Source organism: Pristiophorus japonicus, unplaced genomic scaffold, assembly GCF_044704955.1.
Source record: "Pristiophorus japonicus isolate sPriJap1 unplaced genomic scaffold, sPriJap1.hap1 HAP1_SCAFFOLD_160, whole genome shotgun sequence".
Taxonomy (NCBI): domain Eukaryota; kingdom Metazoa; phylum Chordata; class Chondrichthyes; family Pristiophoridae; genus Pristiophorus; species Pristiophorus japonicus.
In genome coordinates, this window is record NW_027251278.1 from 1,414,657 (window position 1) to 1,438,124 (window position 23,468).

Sequence of the window (23,468 nt, forward strand, 5' to 3'; positions counted from 1 at the left end):
GGGGGGGGGGGAGGGGCACCGAGCTCCTGGACCCGGGGGGGGGGGGGGGAGGGGCACCGAGCTCCTGGACCCGGGGGGGAGGGGCACCGAGCTCCTGGACCCGGGGGGGGGGGGGCACCGAGCTCCTGGACCCGGGGGGAGGGGCACCGAGCTCCTGGACCGGGGGGGGGGGGGTGGGGCACCGAGCTCCTGGACCCGGGGGGGGGGGGGTGGGGCACCGAGCTCCTGGACCCGGGGGGAGGGGCACCGAGCTCCTGGACCCGGGGGGGGGGGGGGGTGGGGCACCGAGCTCCTGGACCCGGGGGGGAGGGGCACCGAGCTCCTGGACCCGGGGGGGGGGGGGAGGGGCACCGAGCTCCTGGACCCGGGGGGGGGGGGAGGGGCACCGAGCTCCTGGACCCGGGGGGGGGGGGAGGGGCACCGAGCTCCTGGACCGGGGGGAGGGGGGAGGGGCACCGAGCTCCTGGACCCGGGGGGGGGGGGAGGGGGGAGGGGCACCGAGCTCCTGGACCGGGGGGGGGGGGGGGAGGGGCACCGAGCTCCTGGACCGGGGGGAGGGGGGAGGGGCACCGAGCTCCTGGACCCGGGGGGGGGGGGAGGGGGGAGGGGCACCGAGCTCCTGGACCGGGGGGGGGGGGGAGGGGCACCGAGCTCCTGGACCGGGGGGAGGGGGGAGGGGCACCGAGCTCCTGGACCCGGGGGGAGGGGGGAGGGGCACCGAGCTCCTGGACCCGGGGGGAGGGGGGAGGGGCACCGAGCTCCTGGACCCGGGGGGGGGGGGAGGGGGGAGGGGCACCGAGCTCCTGGACCGGGGGGGGGGGGGGAGGGGCACCGAGCTCCTGGACCGGGGGGAGGGGGGAGGGGCACCGAGCTCCTGGACCGGAGGGAGGGGAGAGGGGCACCGAGCTCCTGGACCGGGGGGAGGGGGGAGGGGCACCGAGCTCCTGGACCCGGGGGAGGGGGGGACGGGAACCGAGGATTGGACCGGGGGGAGGGGCACCAAGCTCCTGGACCGGGGGGAGGGGGGAGGGGCACCAAGCTCCTGGACCCGGGGGGAGGGGGGAGGGGCACCGAGCTCCTGGACCGGGGGGAGGGGGGAGGGGCACCAAGCTCCTGGACCCGGGGGGAGGGGGGAGGGGCACCGAGCTCCTGGACCCGGGGGGAGGGGCACCGAGCTCCTGGACCGGGGGGGGAGGGGGGAGGGGCACCGAGCTCCTGGACCGGGGGGAGGGGGGAGGGGCACCAAGCTCCTGGACCCGGGGGGAGGGGGGAGGGGCACCGAGCTCCTGGACCCGGGGGGAGGGGCACCGAGCTCCTGGACCGGGGGGGGAGGGGGGAGGGGCACCGAGCTCCTGGACCCGGCGGGAGGGGGGAGGGGCACCGAGCTCCTGGACCCGGGGGGAGGGGCACCGAGCTCCTGGACCGGGGGGGGAGGGGGGAGGGGCACCGAGCTCCTGGACCCGGGGGGGGGGGGGGAGAGGCACCGAGGATTGGACCGGGGGGGGGGGGGGGAGGGGCACCGAGGATTGGACCCGGGGGCGGGGGGAGGGGCACCGAGCTCCTGGACCCGGGGGGAGGGGGGAGGGGCACCGAGCTCCTGGTTTGCCCCCTGGAGGTGGTGGGCTCACTGAGCCGGAGTGCTGGGATCTTCCTGCCCGCTCCGAGCCACTTTGCCAGCTCCCTCTGACTCTCGGCCTTCTCTTTCAGAGCGCTCTTTCCTCTGCCGGATCCACTGCTCCAAGTCGATGAGGCTGCAGGCGGGAGGCCATGGGCTGGTGCTGGTGAGGGGCCGTTATGTGTGGCCCCAGGGACACCCCTCGGCCCGCCCCGCAAGTCCGCTCTTCACCGCTCTGTGCACGCCCGTCACCTGGCCGTCCCCAGCGACAGACCTCGGTCACTGCAGCAACACCTTCCACAGTCAGCACCAGGCGGATCTCCGATTCATCACCGTCTCTGAGAGGTAGGACCACCCTGGGGCCCAGGGAATAACAACTCCACACTGTCCCATCAAACACTCCCAGGGCAGGTACAGCACGGGGTTAGATACAGAGTAAAGCTCCCTCTACACTGTCCCATCAAACACTCCCAGGGCAGGTACATGGGGTTCGATACAGAGTAAAGCTCCCTCTACACTATCCCATCAAACACTCCCAGGGCAGGTACAGGGGGTTAGATACAGAGCAAAGCTCCCTCTACAATGTCCTATCAAAGTGATGTTTAAACGCCGAGAGTTCTGTGTTGTGCTACTCTGATTCTAAGCAGATTACTTTCCCTGCAGCGTGGTCTATCACCTGGGGTACGAGCGAGAGCAGCTCTCTGGCACATCCTGGTACAGCTTCCTGCATCCTGCAGACCTCTCCCTCAGCAGCAGCCAGCACAGGCGCTTGTGTAAGTAAGATCCATGTGATCCACTGCAACGTTCATATTGTCTTACAGTCCCACACACACCGACTCTCACTGGGGTACACTTCTGCAGACACTGACTCTCACTGGGGTACAGTCCCACACACAATGACTCTCGGGTACAGTCCCACACACACTGACTCTCACTGGGGTACAGTCCCACACACACTGACTCTCACTGGGGTACAGTCCCACACACACACTGACTCTCACTGGGGTACAGTCCCACACACACTGACTCTCACTGGGGTACTGTCCCACACACACTGACTCTCACTGGGGTGCAGTCCCACACACACTGGGGTACAGTCCCACACACACTGACTCTCACTGGGGTACAGTCCCACACACACTGACTCTCACTGGGGTACAGTCCCACACACACTGACTCTCACTGGGGTACAGTCCCACACACACTGACTCTCACTGGGGTAGGGTCCCACACACACTGACTCTCACTGGGGTACAGTCCCACACACACTGACTCTCACTGGGGTACAGTCCCACACACACTGACTCTCACTGGGGTACAGTCCCACACACACTGACTCTCACTGGGGTACAGTCCCACACACACTGACTCTCACTGGGGTACAGTCCCACACACACTGACTCTCACTGGGGTACAGTCCCACACACACACTGACTCTCACTGGGGTACAGTCCCACACACACTGACTCTCACTGGGGTACAGTCCCACACACACTGACTCTCACTGGGGTACAGTCCCACGCACACTGACTCTCACTGGGGTACAGTCCCACACACACTGACTCTCACTGGGGTATGGGTCCCACACACACCGACTCTCACTGGGGTACAGTCCCACACACACTGACTCTCACTGGGGTACTGTCCCACACACACTGACTCTCACTGGGGTACAGTCCCACACACACTGACTCTCACTGGGGTACAGTCCCACACACACTGACTCTCACTGGGGTACAGTCCCACACACACTGACTCTCACTGGGGTACAGTCCCACACACACTGACTCTCACTGGGGTACAGTCCCACACACACTGACTCTCACTGGGGTACAGTCCCACACACACTGACTCTCACTGGGGTACAGTCCCACACACACACTGACTCTCACTGGGGTACAGTCCCACACACACTGACTCTCACTGGGGTACAGTCCCACACACACTGACTCTCACTGGGGTACAGTCCCACACACATTGACTCTCACTGGGGTACAGTCCCACACACACTGACTCTCACTGGGGTACAGTCCCACACACACTGACTCTCACTGGGGTACAGTCCCACACACACTGACTCTCACTGGGGTACAGTCCCACACACACTGACTCTCACTGGGGTACAGTGCCACACACACTGACTCTCACTGGGGTGCAGTCCCACACACACTGACTCTCAATGGGGTACGGGTCCCACACACACTGACTCTCACTGGGGTACAGTCCCACACACACTGACTCACTGGGGTACAGTCCCACACACACTGACTCTCACTGGGGTGCAGTCCCACACACACTGACTCTCACTGGGGTACAGTCCCACACACACTGACTCTCACTGGGGTACAGTCCCACACACACTGACTCTCACTGGGGTACAGTCCCACACACACTGACTCTCACTGGGGTACAGTCCCACACACACTGACTCTTACTGGGGTACAGTCCAACACACACTGACTCTCACTGGGGTACAGTCCCACGCACACTGACTCTCACTGTGGTACAGTCCCACGCACACTGACTCTCACTGGGGTACAGTCCCACGCACACCGACTCTCACTGGGGTACAGTCCCACACACACCGACTCTCACTGGGGTACAGTCCCACACACACCGACTCTCACTGGGGTACGGGTCCCACACACACTGACTCTCACTGGGGTACAGTCCCACACACACTGACTCTCACTGGGGTACAGTCCCACACACACTGACTCTCACTGGGGTACAGTCCCACACACACTGACTCTCACTGGGGTACATTCCCCCACACACAGACTCTCACTGGGGTACAGTCCCACACACACTGACTCTCACTGGGGTACAGTCCTACACACACTGTCTCTCACTGGGGTACAGTCCCACACACACTGACTCTCACTGGGGTACAGTCCCACATACACTGACTCTCACTGGGGTACGAGTCCCACACACACTGACTCTCACTGGGGTACAGTCCCACACACACTGACTCTCACTGGGGTACAGTCCCACACACACTCTGACTCTCACTGGGGTACAGTCCCACACACACACTGACTCTCACTGGGGTACAGTCCCACACACACACTGACTCTCACTGGGGTACAGTCCCACAAACACTGACTCTCACTGGGGTACAGTCCCACACACACTGACTCTCACTGGGGTACAGTCCCACACACACTGACTCTCACTGGGGTACAGTCCCACACACACTGACTCTCACTGGGGTACAGTCCCACACACACTGACTCTCACTGGGGTACAGTCCCACACACACTGACTCTCACTGGGGTACAGTCCCACACACACTGACTCTCACTGGGGTACAGTCCCACACACACTGACTCTCACTGGGGTACATTCCCACACACACTGACTCTCACTGGGGTACGGGTCCCACACACACTGACTCTCACTGGGGTACAGTCCCACACACACACTGACTCTCACTGGGGTACAGTCCCACACACACTGACTCTCACTGGGGTACAGTCCCACACACACCGACTCTCACTGGGGTATGGGTCCCACACACACCGACTCTCACTGGGGTACAGTCCCACACACACTGACTCTCACTGGGGTACAGTCCCACACACACTGACTCTCACTGGGGTACAGTCCCACACACACTGACTCTCACTGGGGTACAGTCCCACACACACTGACTCTCACTGGGGTACAGTCCCACACACACTGACTCTCACTGGGGTACAGTCCCACATACACTGACTCTCACTGGGGTACAGTCCCACACACACTGACTCTCACTGGGGTACAGTCCCACACACACTGACTCTCACTGGGGTACTGTCCCACACACACTGACTCTCACTGGGGTACAGTCCCACACACACTGACTCTCACTGGGGTACGGGTCCCACACACACTGACTCTCACTGGGGTACAGTCCCACACACACTGACTCTCACTGGGGTACAGTCCCACACACACTGACTCTCACTGGGGTACAGTACCACGCACACTGACTCTCACTGGGGCACAGTCCCACACACACTAACTCTCACTGGAGTACAGTCCCACACACACCGACTCGCACTAATGTCCGGATTCCTCGGGCATTTGTTGCCATGGGAACCTGGGCCCCGGCAAGAGTCGGTGGTTTACAGGGAGGGTGAGGCAAGGTTGCGAAAGACAATCGCGGGAAGGCTGGTGGATGGACCTCTGGCGGTGACCTCTGGCGGTGACCCCGGATTTTGGCCGCTGTGAGATGTGTTGGAGGAGGGAGGGTGTTGGGGCAGCAGCCAATTATCCGGGTGATTGTAACGATTGTGATGGGATTGTTGCAGTGACCGATGATGGTGACGATGGTGTGGAAATGGTGGCGCGATTGCAACATCGAGACTCCTGGTGGGCGTGGGTGTACACAAGGGCACACCTGGGCAGTGCCACGCACATCGTGGAGTGCACACACCTTGTGATCAGGTAACCACACGGGGCAGGGGAACATGGTCAGGGAGAGGCGAGGGTGGGCAAACTCGAGGATACTGGGAGGGGCAGTTACCTTGCACACTGGGCAGCCAACCCCCTCCCCCCCGACCCCCTTCCCCCCCCGACCTCCTCCTCCCCAGGCTGACGGCGTATAAAACAGCAGTGACAGACGGTCTTGGCCACAGAGTGTTCAATGGCTTGGGAGGATGTACAGAGACAAGCGATGTGACACTTTTTACAACCTGCCAGGCATCAGTACTGCCCCTCCGACAGTGCAGTGCTCCCTCAGTACTGCCCCTCCCAGTGCAGTGCTCCCTCAGTACTGCCCCTCCCAGTGCAGTGCTCCCTCAGTACTGCCCCTCCCAGTGCAGTGCTCCCTCAGTACTGCCCCTCCGACAGTGCAGCATTCCCTCAGTACTGCCCCTCCGACAGTGCAGTGCTCCCTCAGTACTGCCCCTCCGACAGTGCAGTGCTCCCTCAGCACTGCCCCTCCGACAGTGCAGCGCTCCCTCAGCACTGCCCCTCCGACAGTGCAGTGCTCCCTCAGCACTGCCCCTCCGACAGTGCAGCGCTCCCTCAGTACTGCCCCTCCGACAGTGCAGCACTCCTCAGTACTGCCCCTCCGACAGTACACCGCTCCCTCAGTACTGCCCCTCCAACAGTGCAGCATTCCCTCAGTACTGCCTCTCCGACAGTGCAGCACTCCCACAGTACTGCCCCTCCGACAGTGCGGTACTCCCTCATTAGTTCCCCTCCGACAGTGCAGCGCTCCCTCAGCACTGCCCCTCCGACAGCGCAGTGCTCCCTCAGCACTGCCCCTCCGACAGTGCAGTGCTCCCTCAGTACTGCCCCTCCGACAGTGCGGCGCTGCCTCAGTACTGCCCCTCGAACAGTGCAGTGCTCCCTCAGTACTGCCCCTCCCAGTGCAGTGCTCCCTCAGTACTGCCCCTCCGACAGTGCAGCACTCCCTCAGTACTGCCCCTCCGACAGTGCAGCGCTCCCTCAGCAATGCCCCTCCGACAGTGCAGTGCTCCCTCAGCACTGCCCCTCCGACAGTGCAGTGCTCCCTCAGTACTGCCCCTCCGACAGTACACCGCTCCCTCAGTACTGCCCCTCCAACAGTGCAGTGCTCCCTCAGTACTGCCCCTCCGACAGTGCAGCGCTCCCTCAGCACTGCCCCTCCGACAGTGCAGTGCTCCCTCAGCACTGCCCCTCCGACAGTGCAGTGCTCCCTCAGTACTGCCCCTCCGACAGTGCGGCGCTGCCTCAGTACTGCCCCTCGAACAGTGCAGTGCTCCCTCAGTACTGCCCCTCCCAGTGCAGTGCTCCCTCAGTACTGGCCCTCCAACAGTGCAGCATTCCCTCAGTACTGCCCCTCCGACAGTGCAGTGCTTCCTCAGTACTGCCCCTCCGACAGTGCAGCACTCCCTCAGTACTGCCCCTCCGACAGTACACCGCTCCCTCAGTACTGCCCCTCCAACAGTACACCGCTCCCTCAGTACTGCCCCTCCGACAGTGCAGCGCTCCCTCAGTACTGCCCCTCCGACAGTGCAGTGCTTCCTCAGTACTGCCCCTCCGACAGTGCAGCACTCCCTCAGTACTGCCCCTCTGACAGTGCAGCACTCCCTCAGTACTGCCCCTCCGACAGTACACCGCTCCCTCAGTACTGCCCCTCCAACAGTGCGGTGCTCCCTCAGTACTGCCCCTCCGACTGTGCAGCGCTCCCTCAGTACTGCCCCTCCGACACTGCAGCGCTCCCTCAGTACTGTCCCTCCGACAGTGCAGTGCTCCCTCAGTACTGCCCCTCCGACACTGCAGCACTCCCTCAGTACTGCCCCTCCGACCGTGCAGCGCCCCTCAGTACTGCCCCTCCGACAGTGCAGCGCCCCTCAGTACTGCCCCTCCGACAGTGCAGCGCCTCTCAGTACTGCCCCTCCGACAGTGCAGCACTCCCTCAGTACTGCCCCTCCGACAGTGCAGCGCCCCTCAGTACTGCCCCTCCGACAGTGCAGCGCCCCTCAGTACTGCCCTGGGAGTGTCAGCTGTATTTTGTGCTCGTGTCTCTGGAGTGGGATTTGAACCCATGACCGTCTGACTCGGAGGCGAGCCTGCTGCCCACTGAGCCACAAAGGGTAGACGAGCAACAAATGAGAATTGTATTATCGATTGAGTGGGGGATTTATAATGTTGGGAAGAGAAACATAGAAAATAGGTGCAGGAGTAGGCCATTCGGCCCTTCGAGCCTGCACCGCCATTCAATAAAGATCATGGCTGATCATTCACCTCAGTACCCCTCTCCTACTTTCTCTCCATACCCCTTGATCCCTTTAGCCATAAGGGCCACATCTAACTCCCTCTTGAATATATCCAATGAACTGGCCTCAACAACTCTCTGCGGCAGGGAATTCCACAGGTTAACAACTCTCTGAGTGAAGAAGTTTCTCCTCATCTCAGTCCTAAATGGCTTACCCCTTATCCTAAGACTATGTCCCCTGGTTCTGGACTTCCCCAACATCAGGAACATTCTTCCCGCATCTAACCTGTCCCGTCCCATCAGAATCTTACATGTTTCTATGAGATCCCCTCTCATCCTTCTAAACTCCAATGTATAAAGGCCCAGTTGATCCCGTCTCTCCTCATATGTCAGTCCAGACATCCCTGGAATCAGTCTGGTGAATCTTCGCTGCACTCCCTCAATAGCAAGAACGTCCTTCCTCAGATTAGGAGACCAAAACTGTACACAATATTCCAGGTGAGGCCTCACCAAGGCCCTGTACAACTGCAGCAAGACGTCAAATCCCCTCGCTATGAAGGCCAACATACCATTTGCCTTTTTACCGCCTGCTGTACCTGCATGCCAACTTTCGAAGACTGATGTACCATGACACCCAGGTCTCGTTGCACCTCCCCTTTTCCGATATCTGCCACCATTCAGATAATATTCAGTCTTCGCGTTTTTGCCCCCAAAGGTGATAACCTCACATTTATCCACATTATACTGCATCTGCCATGCATTTTCCCACTCACCTAACCTGTCCAAATCACCCTGCAGCCTCTTAGCATCCTCCTCACAGCTCACACCGCCACCCAGTTTACTGTCATCTGCAAATTTGGAGATATTACACTCAATTTCTTCACTTAAATCATTGATGTATAATGTAAATAGCTGGGGTCCCAGCACTGAGCCCTGCAGCACTCCACTAGTCACTGCCTGCCAATTTGAAAAGGACCTGTTTATCCCGACTCTCTGCTTCCTGTCTGCCAACCAGTTCTCTATCCACGTCAGTACATTACCCCCAATACCATGTGCTTTAATTTTGCACACCAGTCTCTTGTGTGGGACCTTGTCAAAAGCCTTTTGAAAGTCCAAATACACCACATCCACTGGTTCTCACATGTCCACTCTACTAGTTACATCCTCAAAAAATTCCAGAAGATTTGTCAAGCATGATTTCCCTTTCATAAATCCATGCTGACTTGGACCGATCCTGTCACTGCTTTCCAAATGTGCTGCTATTTCATCTTTAATAATTGATTCCAACATTTTCCCCATTACTGATGTCAGGCTAACTGGTCTATAATTACCCGCCTTCTCTCTCCCTTCTTTTTAAAAAAGTGGTGTTACATGAGCTACCCTCCAGCCAAAGGAACTGATCCAGAGTCGATAGACTGTTGGAAAATGATCGCCGAAGAATCCACTATTTCTAGGGCCACTTCCTTAAGACTATGGGGATTTATCGGCCTTCAATCCCATCAATTTCCCAAACACAATTTCCCGCCTAATAAGGATATCCTTCAGTTCCTCCTTCTCGCTAGACCCTCGGTCCATTAGTATTTCCGGAAGGTTATTTGTGTCTTCCTTCGTGAAGTCAGAACCAAAGTATTTGTTCAATTCTTTGTTCCCCATTATAAATTCACCTGAGTCTGACTGCAAGGGACCTACGTTTGTCTTCACTAATCTTTTTCTCTTCACATATCGATAGAAGCTTTGTCAGTCAGTTTTTATGTTCCCTGCAAGCTTACTCGCGTACTCTATTTTCCATCTCCTAATTAAACCCTTTGTCCTCCTCTGCTGAATTCTAAATTTCTCCCAGTCCTCAGGTTTGCTGCATTTTCTGGCCAATTTATATGCCTCTTCCTTGGATTTAACACGATCCTTAATTTCCCTTGTTAGCCACGGTTGAGCCACTTTTCTCGTTTTATTTTTTACTCCACACAGGGATGTACAATTTCTGAAGTTCATCCATATGATCTTTAAATGCTTGCCATTGTTATTCACCGTCATAAGAACATAAGAATTAGGAACAGGAGTAGGCCATCTAGCCCCTCGAGCCTGCTCCGCCATTCAACAAGATCATGGCTGATCTGGCCGTGGACTCAGCTCCACTTACCCGCCCTCTCCCCGTAACCCTTAATTCCCTTATTGGTTAAAAATCTATCTCTCTGTGACTTGAATACATTCAATGAGCTAGCCTCAACTGCTTCCTTGGGCAGAGAATTCCACAGATTCACAACCCTCTGGGAGAAGAAATTACTTCTCAACTCGGTTTTAAATTGGCTCCCCCATATTTTGAGGCTGTGCCCCCTAGTTCTAGTCTCCCCGACCAGTGGAAACAACCTCTCCGCCTCTATCTTGTCTATCCCTTTCATTATTTTAAATGTTTCTATAAGATCACCCCTCATCCTTCTGAACGCCAACGAGTAAAGACCCAGTCTACTCAATCTATCATCATAAGGTAACCCCCTCATCTCTGGAATCAGCCTAGTGAATCGTCTCTGTACCCCCTCCAAAGCCAGTATATCCTTCCTTAAGTAAGGTGACCAAAACTGCACGCAGTACTCCAGGTGCGGCCTCACCAATACCCTATACAGTTGCAGAAGGACCTCCCTGCTTTTGTACTACATCCCTCTCGCAATGAAGGCCAACATCCCATTCGCCTTCCTGATTACCTGCTGCACCTGCAAACTAACTTTTTGGGATTCATGCATTCGTTATAATGCAGGTCCCTCTGCACCGCAGCATGTTGTAATTTCTCCCCATTCAAATAATATTCCCTTTTACTGTTTTTTTTTCCCCAAGGTGGATGACCTCACACTTTCCGACATTGTATTCCATCTGCCAAACCTTAGCCCATTCGTTTAACCTATCCAAATCTCTTTGCAGCCTCTCTGTGTCCTCTACACAACCCGCTTTCCCACTAATCTTTGTGTCATCTGCAAATTTTGTTACACTACACTCTGTCCCCTCTTCCAGGTCATCTATGTATATTGTAAACAGTTGTGGTCCCAGCACTGATCCCTGTGGCACACCACTAACCACCGATTTCCAACCCGAAAAGGACCCATTTATCCCAACTCTCTGCTTTCTGTTCGCCAGCCAATTCTCTATCCATGCTAATACATTTCCTCTGACTCCGCGTATCTCTATCTTCTGCAGTAACCTTTTGTGTGGCACCTTATCGAATGCCTTTTGGAAATCTAAATACACCACATCCATCGGTACACCTCTATCCACCTTGCTCGTTATATCCTCAAAGAATTCCAGTAAATTAGTTAAACATGATTTCCCCTTCATGAATCCATGCTGCGTCTGCTTGATTGCACTATTCCTATCCAGATGTCCCGCTATTTCTTCCTTAATGATAGTTTCAAGCATTTTCCCCACTACAGATGTTAAACTAACCGGCCTTTAGTTACCTGCCTTTTGTCTGCCCCCTTTTTTAAACAGAGGCATTACATTAGCTGCTTTCCAATCCGCTGGTACCTCCCCAGAGTCCAGAGAATTTTGGTAGATTATAACGAATGCATCTGCTATAACTTCCGCCATCTCTTTTAATACCCTGGGATGCATTTCATCAGGACCAGGGGACTTGTCTACCTTGAGTCCCATTAGCCTGTCCAGCACTACCCCCCTAGTGATAGTGATTGTCTCAAGGTCCTCCCTTCCCACATTCCTGTGACCAGCAATTTTAGGCATGGTTTTTGTGTCTTCCACTGTGAAGACCGAAGCAAAATAATTGTTTAAGGTCTCAGCCATTTCCACATTTCCCATTACTAATTCCCCGGTCTCATCTTCTAAGGGACCAACATTTACTTTAGTCACACTTTTCCATTTTATATATCTGTAAATGCTTTTACTATCTGTTTTTATGTTTTGCGCAAGTTTACCTTCGTAATCTATCTTTCCTTTCTTTATTGCTTTTTTAGTCATTCTTTGCTGTCGTTTAAAATTTTACCAATCCTATAGTTTCCCACTAACCGTGGCCACCTTATACGCATTGGTTTTTAATTTGATACTTTCCTTTATTTCCTTGGTTATCCACGGCTGGTTATCCCTTCTCTTACCGCCCTTCTTTTTCACTGGAATATATTTTTGTTGAGCACTATGAAAGAGTCCTTAAAAGTCCTCCACTGTTCCTCAATTGTGCCACCGTTTAGTCTGTGTTTCCAGTCTACTTTAGCCAACTCTGCCCTCATCTCACTGTAGTCCCCTTTGTTTAAGCATAGTACGCTCGTTTGAGACACAACTTCCTCACCCTCAATCTGTATTACAAATTCAACCATACTGTGATCACTCATTCCGAGAGGATCTTTTACTAGGAGATCGTTTATTTTTCCTGTCTCATTACACAGGACCAGATCTAAGATAGCTTGCTCCCTTGTAGGTTCTGTAACATACTGTTCTAAGAAACAATCCCGTATGCATTCTATGAATTCCTCCTCCAGGCTACCCCGTGCGATTTGAGTTGACCAATCGATATGTAGGTTAAAATCCCCCATGACTACTGCCATTCCTTTTCCACATGCCTCCATTATTCCCTTGATTATTGCCTGCCCCACCGTGAACTTATTATTTGGGGGCCTATAAACTACACCCACCAGTGACTTTTTCCCCTTACTATGTCTAATCTCCACCCACAATGATTCAACATTTTGTTTATTAGAGCCAATATCGTCTCTCACAACTGCTCTGATATCATCCTTTATTAACAGAGCTACCCCACCTCCTTTCCCTTCTTGTCTATCTTTCCGAATCGTCAGATACCCCTGTATGTTTAATTCCCAGTCTGGGCCACCCTGCAACCATGTTTCTGTAATGGCCACCAAATCATACCCATTTGTAATGATTTGTGCCGTCAACTCAATTACTTTATTTTGAATGCTGCGTGCGTTTAGGTAGAGTGTTTTAATCCTAGTTTTTAAAACCATGATTTCTAGTTTTGACCCCTCCTGCAGCCCCTTTATATTCAGTGGCCCTTTTTGTTTTTTGCCTTGGGTTTCTCTGCCCTCCACTTTTACTCATCTCCTTTCTGTCTTTTGCTTTTGTCTCTTTTTTGTTTTCCCTCTGTCTCCCTGCATTGGTTCCCGTGAAGTATCATTTGCCAGTCTATTCTAGCCAAAGGGAATGGTGAGATAGTGCTGGGAATGAGAAGCTGGATGGTGGGAGTGAGGTGAACGAGCTCTCCAGCTTCCCGTCGGCTGAGTCCAGCCCTGGTTTTCATGTTGCTTTGTCTTCTCTTCGCAGTGAGTCTGAGGCCCTCCATGTGCGACGGACACTCGTTGCCGCTGACCCCATCGTCTCCGCAGCCCACGACCACTCTCGAGCAACCCGCCCTCTCAGCCGATGTACCCCTCGGGGTGTCCCCCGGGGTCCCAGTCAGCCTCGTCCCTCTGCCGACGGTCCGAGACTGGACTGCCAGGCCTTCGTCCCCTTCGACTGGCCCGGTGACAGTCTGGGTAACGCTGGCGATGTTGCTCGGACCCAAGGGGCGCTGTTCCCCGCCAGCCCCAAGCGGAGACCGGCTGACCCGCCACTGGACGACGCTGGCTTGGTGGAGCCGGCCGGGCTGTCCGAACCGTTGGTGCTCGGGGACCGCCTGCCCCCCACCACCCTCCTCCTGCCCCCCACCACCCTCCTCCTGCCCCCCGCCACCCTCCTCCTGCCCCCCACCACCCTCCTCCTGCCAGCCAGCTGCCCCGGAGGCGCGAGAGCTGGCGGCGAGACTCCTCCGTCTACGCCCCGGGGTGGACCCTACGCCTTCACGCTCTGCCCTCTCGGTGCGGTGGATGCGGCAGGAGGCTTCCGTCTCCACCGCGCGCCCGACGCCGTTTCCCGTCACGCGCCGGTGGAGCTGAGCTACCAGGGCCCTGCCGCGTGCCAGGACTGCGGGCAGCCACCCTCTGGAACAGACTTGGCACCAGCTCCAGCGCTGTGGCCAGAGGCCAGAGTCGCTCCTCAGTACACGGAGCAGGAGAGGACGGAGATCAATATCCTGGCGCAGCAGATCAGCTGCCTGGCGGAGAGCTTCGCCACCTACAGTTACCAGGCCGGGGCGGCCAGTGCAGGGGAAGCCTCGGCCCCGACCCAGGGAGTCTCGGAATGGCCAGATAATCCCGCTCAGCCCTGGGGGAACACCCAGCCCCAGCCCCTGGGCAGCGAGCCCTTTCTGGACGCGCAGCTGGTGCGGAGCATCCTGAAGGAGGTTGTTGGGGAGGGGACAGATCCTGACTCCACAGGCCCCGCTCCCTCGATCCATGCGATGGAGCTGGGGCTGTGCCCCCTGACCCCAGGCAGTGACTTCACCCTCCAGGACACCTGTAGTGGGCCCTTCTCGTCGCCCAGTGACCTGGAAGAAGATTTCATCCTGGAGGAGTTGGCCGCCTGTGAATCAATGTTTGAGACGTGGGAGGCCCAGTCACCAAATGAGGAACTGGATCATGAGTTGCATCAACTCACTGACATGCTGCCCAAGGGCCCCCAGCAAGGTGAGGGTTAATCAGATTTAGTGTGAGCCTGCCCCACCGACCCACCTTCTCAACGTAACTTTCAACCCCCACTTCCCAACCATCTCTCCCTCAACTACTTTATCACCATTTCCCCAATCACACCGACCCACCTTCTCTCCCAATCCCACCTACCCACCCTTCTCTCCCAATCCCACTGACCCACCTTCTCTCCCAACGCCACCTACCTACCTTCTCTCCCAACCCCACCGACCCACCTTCTCTCCCAATCCCACCTACCCACCCTCTCTCCCAACCCCACCTACCCATCTTCTCTCCCAATCCCATCTACCCACCCTCTCTCCCAACCCCCACCTACCCACCTTCTCTCCCAATCCCACCTACCCACCTTCTCTCCCAACCCCCACCTACCCACCTTCTCTCCCAACCCCACCTCCCCATCTTCTCTCCCAACCCCACCTACCCACCCTCTCTCCCAACCCCACCCACCTTCTCTCCCAATCCCACCTACCCACCCTCTCTCCCAACCCCACCCACCTTCTCTCCCAACCCCACCTTCTCTCCCAATCCCACCTACCCACCCTCTCTCCCAACCCCCACCTTCTCTCCCAACCCCAGCTTCCCACCTTCTCTCCCAACCCCAGCTTCCCACCTTCTCTCCCAATCCCACCTACCCACTCTCTCTCCCAGCCCCACCCACCTTCTTTCCCAACCCCACCTCCCCACCTTCTCTCCCAATCCCACCTACCCACCCTCTCTCCCAACCCCACCCACCCTCTCTCCTTTCTCCCAACCCCCACCGACCCACCTTCTCTCCCAACCCCACCTTCTCTCCCAATCCCACCTACCCACCCTCTCTCCCAACCCCCACCTTCTCTCCCAACCCCCACCTTCTCTCCCAACCCCAGCTTCCCACCTTCTCTCCCAACCCCAGCTTCCCACTCTCTCTCCCAACCCCACCCACCTTCTTTCCCAACCCCCACCTTCTCTCCCAACCCCACCGACCCACCTTCTCTCCCAACCCCACCTCCCCACCTTCTCTCCCAATCCCACCTACCAACCCTCTCTCCGAACCCCCACCGACCCACCTTCTCTCCCAACCCCACCGACCCACCTTCTCTCCCAACCCCCATCCCCCACCTTCTCTCCCAACCCCCATCCCCCACCTTCTCTCCCAACCCCCATCCCCCACCTTCTCTCCCAACCCCCACCTTCTCTCCCAACCCCCATCCCCCACCTTCTCTCCCAACCCCCACCTTCTCTCCCAACCCCCATCCCCCACCTTCTCTCCCAACCCCCATCCCCCACCTTCTCACCCAACCCCACCGACCCACCTTCTGTCCCAACCCCACCTCCCCACCTTCTCTCCCAACCCCACCTCCCCACCTTCTCTCCCAATCCCACCTACCCACCCTCTCTCCCAATCCCACCTACCCACCCTCTCTCCCAACCCCACCCACCTTCTCTCCCAACCCCACCTCCCCACCTTCTCTCCCAATCCCACCTACCAACCCTCTCTCCGAACCCCCACCGACCCACCTTCTCTCCCAACCCCACCGACCCACCTTCTCTCCCAACCCCCATCCCCCACCTTCTCTCCCAACCCCCATCCCCCACCTTCTCTCCCAACCCCCATCCCCCACCTTCTCTCCCAACCCCCATCCCCCACCTTCTCTCCCAACCCCCATCCCCCACCTTCTCTCCCAACCCCCATCCCCCATCTTCTCTCCCAACCCCCATCCCCCACCTTCTCACCCAACCCCACCGACCCACCTTCTGTCCCAACCCCACCGACCCACCTTCTCTCCCAACCCCACCTCCCCACCTTCTCTCCCAATCCCACCTACCCACCCTCTCTCCCAATCCCACCTACCCACCCTCTCTCCCAACCCCACCCACCCTCTCTCCCAACCCCACCGACCCACCTTCTCTCCCAACCCCACCTCCCCACCTTCTCTCCCAACCCCACCTCCCCACCTTCTCTCCCAATCCCACCTACCCACCCTCTCTCCCAACCCCACCCACCCTCTCTCCTCTCTCCCAACCCCCACCGACCCACCTTCTCTCCCAACCCCACCGACCCACCTTCTCTCCCAACCCCACCTACCCACCTTCTCTCCCAATCCCACCTCCCCACCTTCTCTCCCAATCCCACCTACCCACCCTCTCTCCCAACCCCACCCACCTTCTCTCCCAACCCCAGCTCCCCACCTTCTCTCCCAATCCCACCGACCCACCCTCTCCCAACCCCACCCACCTTCTCTCCCAACCCCACCGACCCACCCTCTCCCAACCCCACCCACCCTCTCTCCCAACCCCCACCGACCCACCTTCTCTCCCAACCCCACCGACCCACCTTCTCTCCCAACCCCCATCCTCCACCTTCTCTCCAACCCCCACCTTCTCACCCAACCCCACTGACCCACCTTCTCTCCCAACCCCCATCCCCCACCTTCTCTCCCAACCCCACCTACCCACCTTCTCTCCCAACCCCACCGACCCACCTTCTCTCCCAACCCCACCGACCCACCTTCTCTCCCAACCCCAGCTCCCCACCTTCTCTCCCAACCCCACCTACCCACCTTCTCTCCCAACCCCACCGACCCACCTTCTCTCCCAACCCCACCGACCCACCTTCTCTCCCAACCCCACCTCCCCACCTTCTCTCCCAACCCCACTGACCCACCTTCTTTCCCAACCCCACCTACTCACCTTCTCACCATATCTCCCAATCCCACCTATCCACCTTCTCTCCCAACCCCACCTACCCACCTGCTCACCCTCTCTCCCAACCCCCACCTACCCACCTTCTCCCCTCTCTCCCATCCCCACCTACCCACCGTCTCCTCATATCCCTCAATCCCACCTACTCACCATATCTCCCCCCGCCAATCCCAATGGATATACACTGTACACTATTACAAACCGCCTGTAATGATAGTGCTGTACTATACGTAGTCTATAATTAATGTATACAACTTGTAGTAAATGTAAGTCTATAATTACCATACTCTGCCCGTCATTACTGTACACGGCCTGTTTTGAGGTATTCTGCCTGTACGTTTCTTGTGTTTAATCCAGGCTCTCTCTCTCTCTCTTTCTCCTTTCAGATGGGGCTCTGGAAATGTCCATGTTTTAAACTAAGTCTGTGACTTACCGTGTCCAGTATGGCACATTGCCATGTGTTGTGGAGCTGCGAGCCAAGCTTCACCTCAACAGCCTCATCGTTCATGATGGGGGGAAAGCTATAGTTTAGCTCTCATTGCCCGAACACCTTCTTAACAGTGTGTGTGTGAGGTGTGTGTGCGCACTTGTGACTGAGAGTGTGTCTGAGCGTGTGTGTGAGTGTGTGGGGTGAGTGTGAGCACGTGTGAGCGTGGGTGAGCATGACTGTGTGTGTTTGTGTGAGTGCTTGTGTTTTAATATATTATATAGAGTTAAAAATGTAAGACCACATGTTTCCTGGAGGTGACCAGAGACCTGATATTCTGGGCTGGTTTCACACGTCACTCTCTCGGTGCCAACTGTGGGGGCTGGGTCCCTCAACTCCCGGGATTCCCAACCAGTGAGAGTTCATTAGCTGGTAGCTAATAATTAGTGAGGGAGTAACAAGTGATTTAGTGGAGGATTATTAGTGGCTGTTAACTAGTGACAGGTACTGTAGCGACTAGTAACTAATAATTAGTGATAAAGCAACAGGTACTGCAGCAACTAATAACTAACGACAGAGTTAAAGGTACTGTAGTGGTTGGTAATAATTAACTAGTAATATAGTGATTGGTACAGTGGCAGCTGGTGAGTAATAGTGACAGAGTAACAAGTGTTTAGTGGTGCATCATTAGTGACCGTTAACTAGTGACAGGTACTGTAGCGACTAGTAACTAATAATTAGTGATCAAGTAGCGGGGACATTGGTGGTAGGGCCTGAGTTAGAGAGCAGTGCCGGTGTTGGGGGCTCGAGACGCTGTGTTCAGGGTGGTTCCTGTGGTACCACCCATGTCCATCCAGGAACACTGGGGGGTGTCTGTGTACAGGAGGGCACCTGGACCCAGACCTGACCAAGCTGTGCTTTGCCGAGTGCCCGGTCTGATGCCCACACCACCGCCGTGGATGCCGGTGACCCCCTCTCTGCCTCTGCGAATGTGGCCAGAGCAGGTCTCCCTATACAGAGCTCTGCTGGCATTTATACTGTCGCCGATCACCAGATGCAAAGTGCATTTTTATGACACGAGTTCTTATCTTGATGCTTTCCCTACCAAATGTTTTCATTATGTATGCAATATGAATAAAGTTGAATCTGTTTCGGAGAAAGCTGCATGGGATGCGATTTCTGACTTTGTCTCGTGCTTTACACGGGAGGTGAGCTTACCGAAATGTATAAGATTATGAGGGGACTTGACAAGGTGGATGCAGGGAGGATGTTTCCACTGATGGGGGAGACTAGAACTAGGGGGCATGATCTTAGAATAAGGGGCCGCCCATTTAAAACAGAGATGAGGAGGAATTTCTTCTCTCAGAGGGTTGTAAATCTGTGGAATTCGCTGCCTCAGAGAGCTGTGGGAGCCGGGACATTGAATAAATTTAAGACAGAAATAGACAGTTTCTTAACCGATAAGGGGTTATGGGGAGCAGGCGGAGAAGTGGAGCTGAGTCCATGATCAGATCAGCCATGATCTTATTGAATGGCGGAGCAGGCTCGAGGGGCTGTATGGCCGACTCCTGCTCCTATTTCTTATGCTTACATCAACATCATAGTCAGTCCCTCGGAGTCGAGGAAGACTTGCTTCCACTCTAAAAGTGAGTTCTCAGGTGACTGAACAGTCCAATATGGGAATCACAGTCTCTGTCACAGGTGGGACAAACAGTGGTTGAGGGAAGGGGTGGGTGGGACTGGTTTGCCGCACGCTCCTTCCGCTGCCTGTGCTTGGTTTCTCCATGCTCTCGGCGACGAGACTCGAGGTGCTCAGCGCCCTCCCGGATGCACTGCCTCCACTTAGGGTGGTCTTTGGCCAGGGACTCCCAGGTGTCGGTGGGGATGTTGCACTTTATCAGGGAGGGTGTCCTTGATTCGTTTCCTCTGCTGTATAGGAGTTCCAAGTAGAGCGCTTGCTTTGGGAATCTCTTGTCGGGCGTGTGGTCCACCTAAAAAAAAATATACCAGACACCTTCCCAATACATAGCCCATGTCACCACTACATAAATCGCAAAAGACATAATAGAAAAATGAATCACACTTACCTCGAGGTGGGCATTACCTCAGGGCGGCCGGTATTGATCGGACTGCCCATTGTAACAGGCGGTCCCACCAGCGGTCGCTCCGTGGCGATATGGGTCAGGCGGGTGTCACAACCGGGGGCGTTACACACCGGCTCACCGCTGCTGGGCGGTAATATTCCGCACCCCCTCGAAACCGGGCCCGAGATCCCGCGGCAGGGCACTGCCCAGAACAGCTCACCGCCGCCATTGCCGGGGGGAAAACAGGCGGCCAGGCACGGAAAATCCAGCTCATAAAATTCTGACAGGGCCCGACAGGGTAGATGCAGGGAGGGTGTTTCCCCCGGGGCTGGGGAGTCTGGAACCAGGGGTCACAGTCTCAGGATAAGGGCTCGGCCATTGAGGACTGAGATGTGGAGAAATTTCTTCACTCAGAGGGGGGTGAATCGCTGGAATTCTCTGCCCCAGAGGCCTGTGGAGGCTCAGTCGCTGAGTATATTCAGAACTTAAAGAAGGGTAACTTTGAAGGTATGAGACGTGAATTGGCTAGGATAGATTGGCGAATGATACTTTAGGGGGTTGACTGTGGATGGGCAATGGCAGACATTTAGAGACCGCATGGATGAACTACAACAATTGTACATTCCTGTCTGGTGTAAAAATAAAAAATGGAAGGTGGCTCAACCGTGGCTATCAAGGGAAATCAGGGATAGTATTAAAGCCAAGGAAGTGGCATACAAATTGGCCAGAAATAGCAGCGAACCTGGGGACTGGGAGAAATTTAGAACTCAGCAGAGGAGGACAAAGGGTTTGATTAGGGCAGGGAAAATGGAGTATGAGAAGAAGCTTGCAGGGAACATTAAGACGGATTGCAAAAGTTTCTATAGATATGTAAAGAGAAAAAGGTTAGTAAAGACAAACGTAGGTCCCCTGCAGTCAGAATCAGGGGAAGTCATAACGGGGAACAAAGAAATGGTGGACCAATTGAACAAGTACTTTGGTTCGGTATTCACTGAGGAGGACACAAACAACCTTCCGGATATAAAAGGGGTCAGAGGGTCGAGTAAGGAGGAGGAACTGAGGGAAATCTTTATTAGTTGGGAAATTGTGTTGGGGAAATTGATGGGATTGAAGGCCGATAAATCCCCAGGGCCCGATGGACTGCATCCCAGAGTACTTAAGGAGGTGGCCTTGGAAATAGCAGATGCATTGACAGTCATTTTCCAACATTCCATTGACTCTGGATCAGTTCCTATGGAGTGGAGGGTAGCCAATGTAACCCCACTTTTTAAAAAAGGAGAGAGATAACAGGGAATTATAGACCGGTCAGCCTGACATCGGTAGTGGGTAAAATGATGGAATCAATTATTAAGGATGTCATAGCAGCGCATTTGGAAAATGGTGACATGATAGGTCCAAGTCAGCATGGATTTGTGAAAGGGAAATCATGCTTGACAAATCTTCTGGAATTTTTTGAGGATGTTTCCAGTAAAGTGGACAAAGGAGAACCAGTTGATGTGGTATATTTGGACTTTCAGAAGGCTTTCGACAAGGTCCCACACAGGAGATTAATGTGCAAAGTTAAAGCACATGGGACTGGGGGTAGTGTGCTGACGTGGATTGAGAACTGATTGTCAGACAGGAAGCAAAGAGTAGGAGTAAATGGGGACTTTTCAGAATGGCAGGCAGTGACTAGTGGGGTACCGCAAGGTTCTGTGCTGGGCCCCAGCTGTTTACATTGTACATTAATGATTTAGACGAGGGGATTAAATGTAGTATCTCCAAATTTGCAGATGATACTAAGTTGGGTGGCAGTGTGAGCTGCGAGGAGGATGCTATGAGGCTGCAGAGCGACTTGGATAGGTTAGGTGAGTGGGCAAATGCATGGCAGATGAAGTATAATGTGGATAAATGTGAGGTTATCCACTTTGGTGGTAAAAACAGAGAGACAGACTATTATCTGAATGGTGACAGATTAGGAAAAGGGGAGGTGCAACGAGATCTGGGTGTCATGGTACATCAGTCATTGAAGGTTGGCATGCAGGTACAGCAGGCGGTTAAGAAAGCAAATGGCATGTTGGCCTTCATAGCGAGGGGATTTGAGTACAGGGGCAGGGAGGTGTTACTGCAGTTGTACAGGGCCTTGGTGAGGCCACACCTGGAGTATTGTGTACAGTTTTGGTCTCCTAACCTGAGGAAGGACATTCTTGCTATTGAGGGAGTGCAGCGAAGGTTCACCAGACTGATTCCCGGGATGGTGGGACTGACCTATCAAGAAAGACTGGATCAACTGGGCTTGTATTCACTGGAGTTCAGAAGAGTGAGAGGGGACCTCATAGAAACGTTTAAAATTCTGACGGGTTTGGACAGGTTGGATGCACAAAACTAAATCGTTCAAAAACACAGGGAACTCCTCAAATTATAATCACAAAGTGTTCAGCCGAGTGGCGAAGGCCTTAAGCCCCGGGGGGCACCGCATGGTCCAGGGCCCTCCCCCAACCCACGTGTCCCCTCCCTCAACCCACGTGTCCCCTCCCCAGGCCCCTCCTCCAACACACGTGTCCCCTCCCTCAACCCACGTGTCCCCTCCCCAGGCCCCTCCTCCAACACACGTGTTCCCTCCCCAGGCCCCTCCTCCAACCCACGTGTCCCCTCCCCAGGCCCCTCCCCCAACCCACGTGTTCCCTCCCCAGGCCCCTCCTCCAAACCACGTGTCCCCTCCCCAGGCCCCTCCTCCAACACACGTGTCCCCTCCCCAGGTCCCTCCCCCAAACCACGTGTTCCCTCCCCCGGCCCCTCCTCCCACCCACGTGTTCCCTCCCCAGGCCCCTCCCCCAACCCACGTGTCCCCTCCCCAGGCCCCTCCCCCAACCCACGTGTCCCCTCCCCAGGCCCCTCCCCCAACCCACGTGTCCCCTCCCCAGGCCCCTCCCCCAACCCACGTGTCCCCTCCCCAGGCCCCTCCTCCAACCCACGTGTCCCCTCCCCCAACACACGTGTTCCCTCCCCAGGCCCCTCCCCCAACCCACGTGTTCCCTCCCCAGGCCCCTCCCCCAACCCACGTGTTCCCTCCCCAGGCCCCTCCTCCAACCCACGTGTTCCCTCCCCAGGCCCCTCCTCCAACCCACGTGTTCCCTCCCCAGGCCCCTCCCCAACCCACGTGCTCCCTATCCCAGGCCCCTCCCCAAACCACGTGTTCCCTCCCCAGGCCCCTCCTCCCACCCACGTGCTCCCTCCCCAGGCCCCTCCCCCCAGCACCACGTGCTCCCTCCCCAGGCCCCTCCCCCGGCACCACGTGTCCCCTCCCCAGGCCCCTCCCCCGGCATCACGTGCTCCCTCCCCGGGGCTGCCCTGGGGGACAGTCAGAGTGAGCAGGGGCCACCTTTTCCTCACCCAATGGCTCTTATCCGGGGGGCCCACTCCGGGGGTTCCGGGGTTGCTAGGGCCGCCTCTG

The 23,468-nt window shown here is 56.2% G+C and overlaps 1 protein-coding gene across 1 annotated transcript in view; it reads left to right on the forward strand.

The window, feature by feature from the left end:
• The window catches only part of npas4l (neuronal PAS domain protein 4 like), a 30,446-nt gene extending 15,614 nt beyond the window's left edge, over positions 1–14,832 (forward strand). Inside the window, exons 4-7 of the mRNA XM_070870675.1 lie at positions 1,708–1,960; positions 2,279–2,388; positions 5,914–6,049; positions 13,581–14,832. Of these exons, the coding sequence (XP_070726776.1) occupies positions 1,708–1,960; positions 2,279–2,388; positions 5,914–6,049; positions 13,581–14,832 (1,751 nt within the window). The remainder of the gene's footprint in view (positions 1–1,707; positions 1,961–2,278; positions 2,389–5,913; positions 6,050–13,580) is intronic.
• The last annotated feature ends 8,636 nt before the right edge of the window (positions 14,833–23,468 follow it).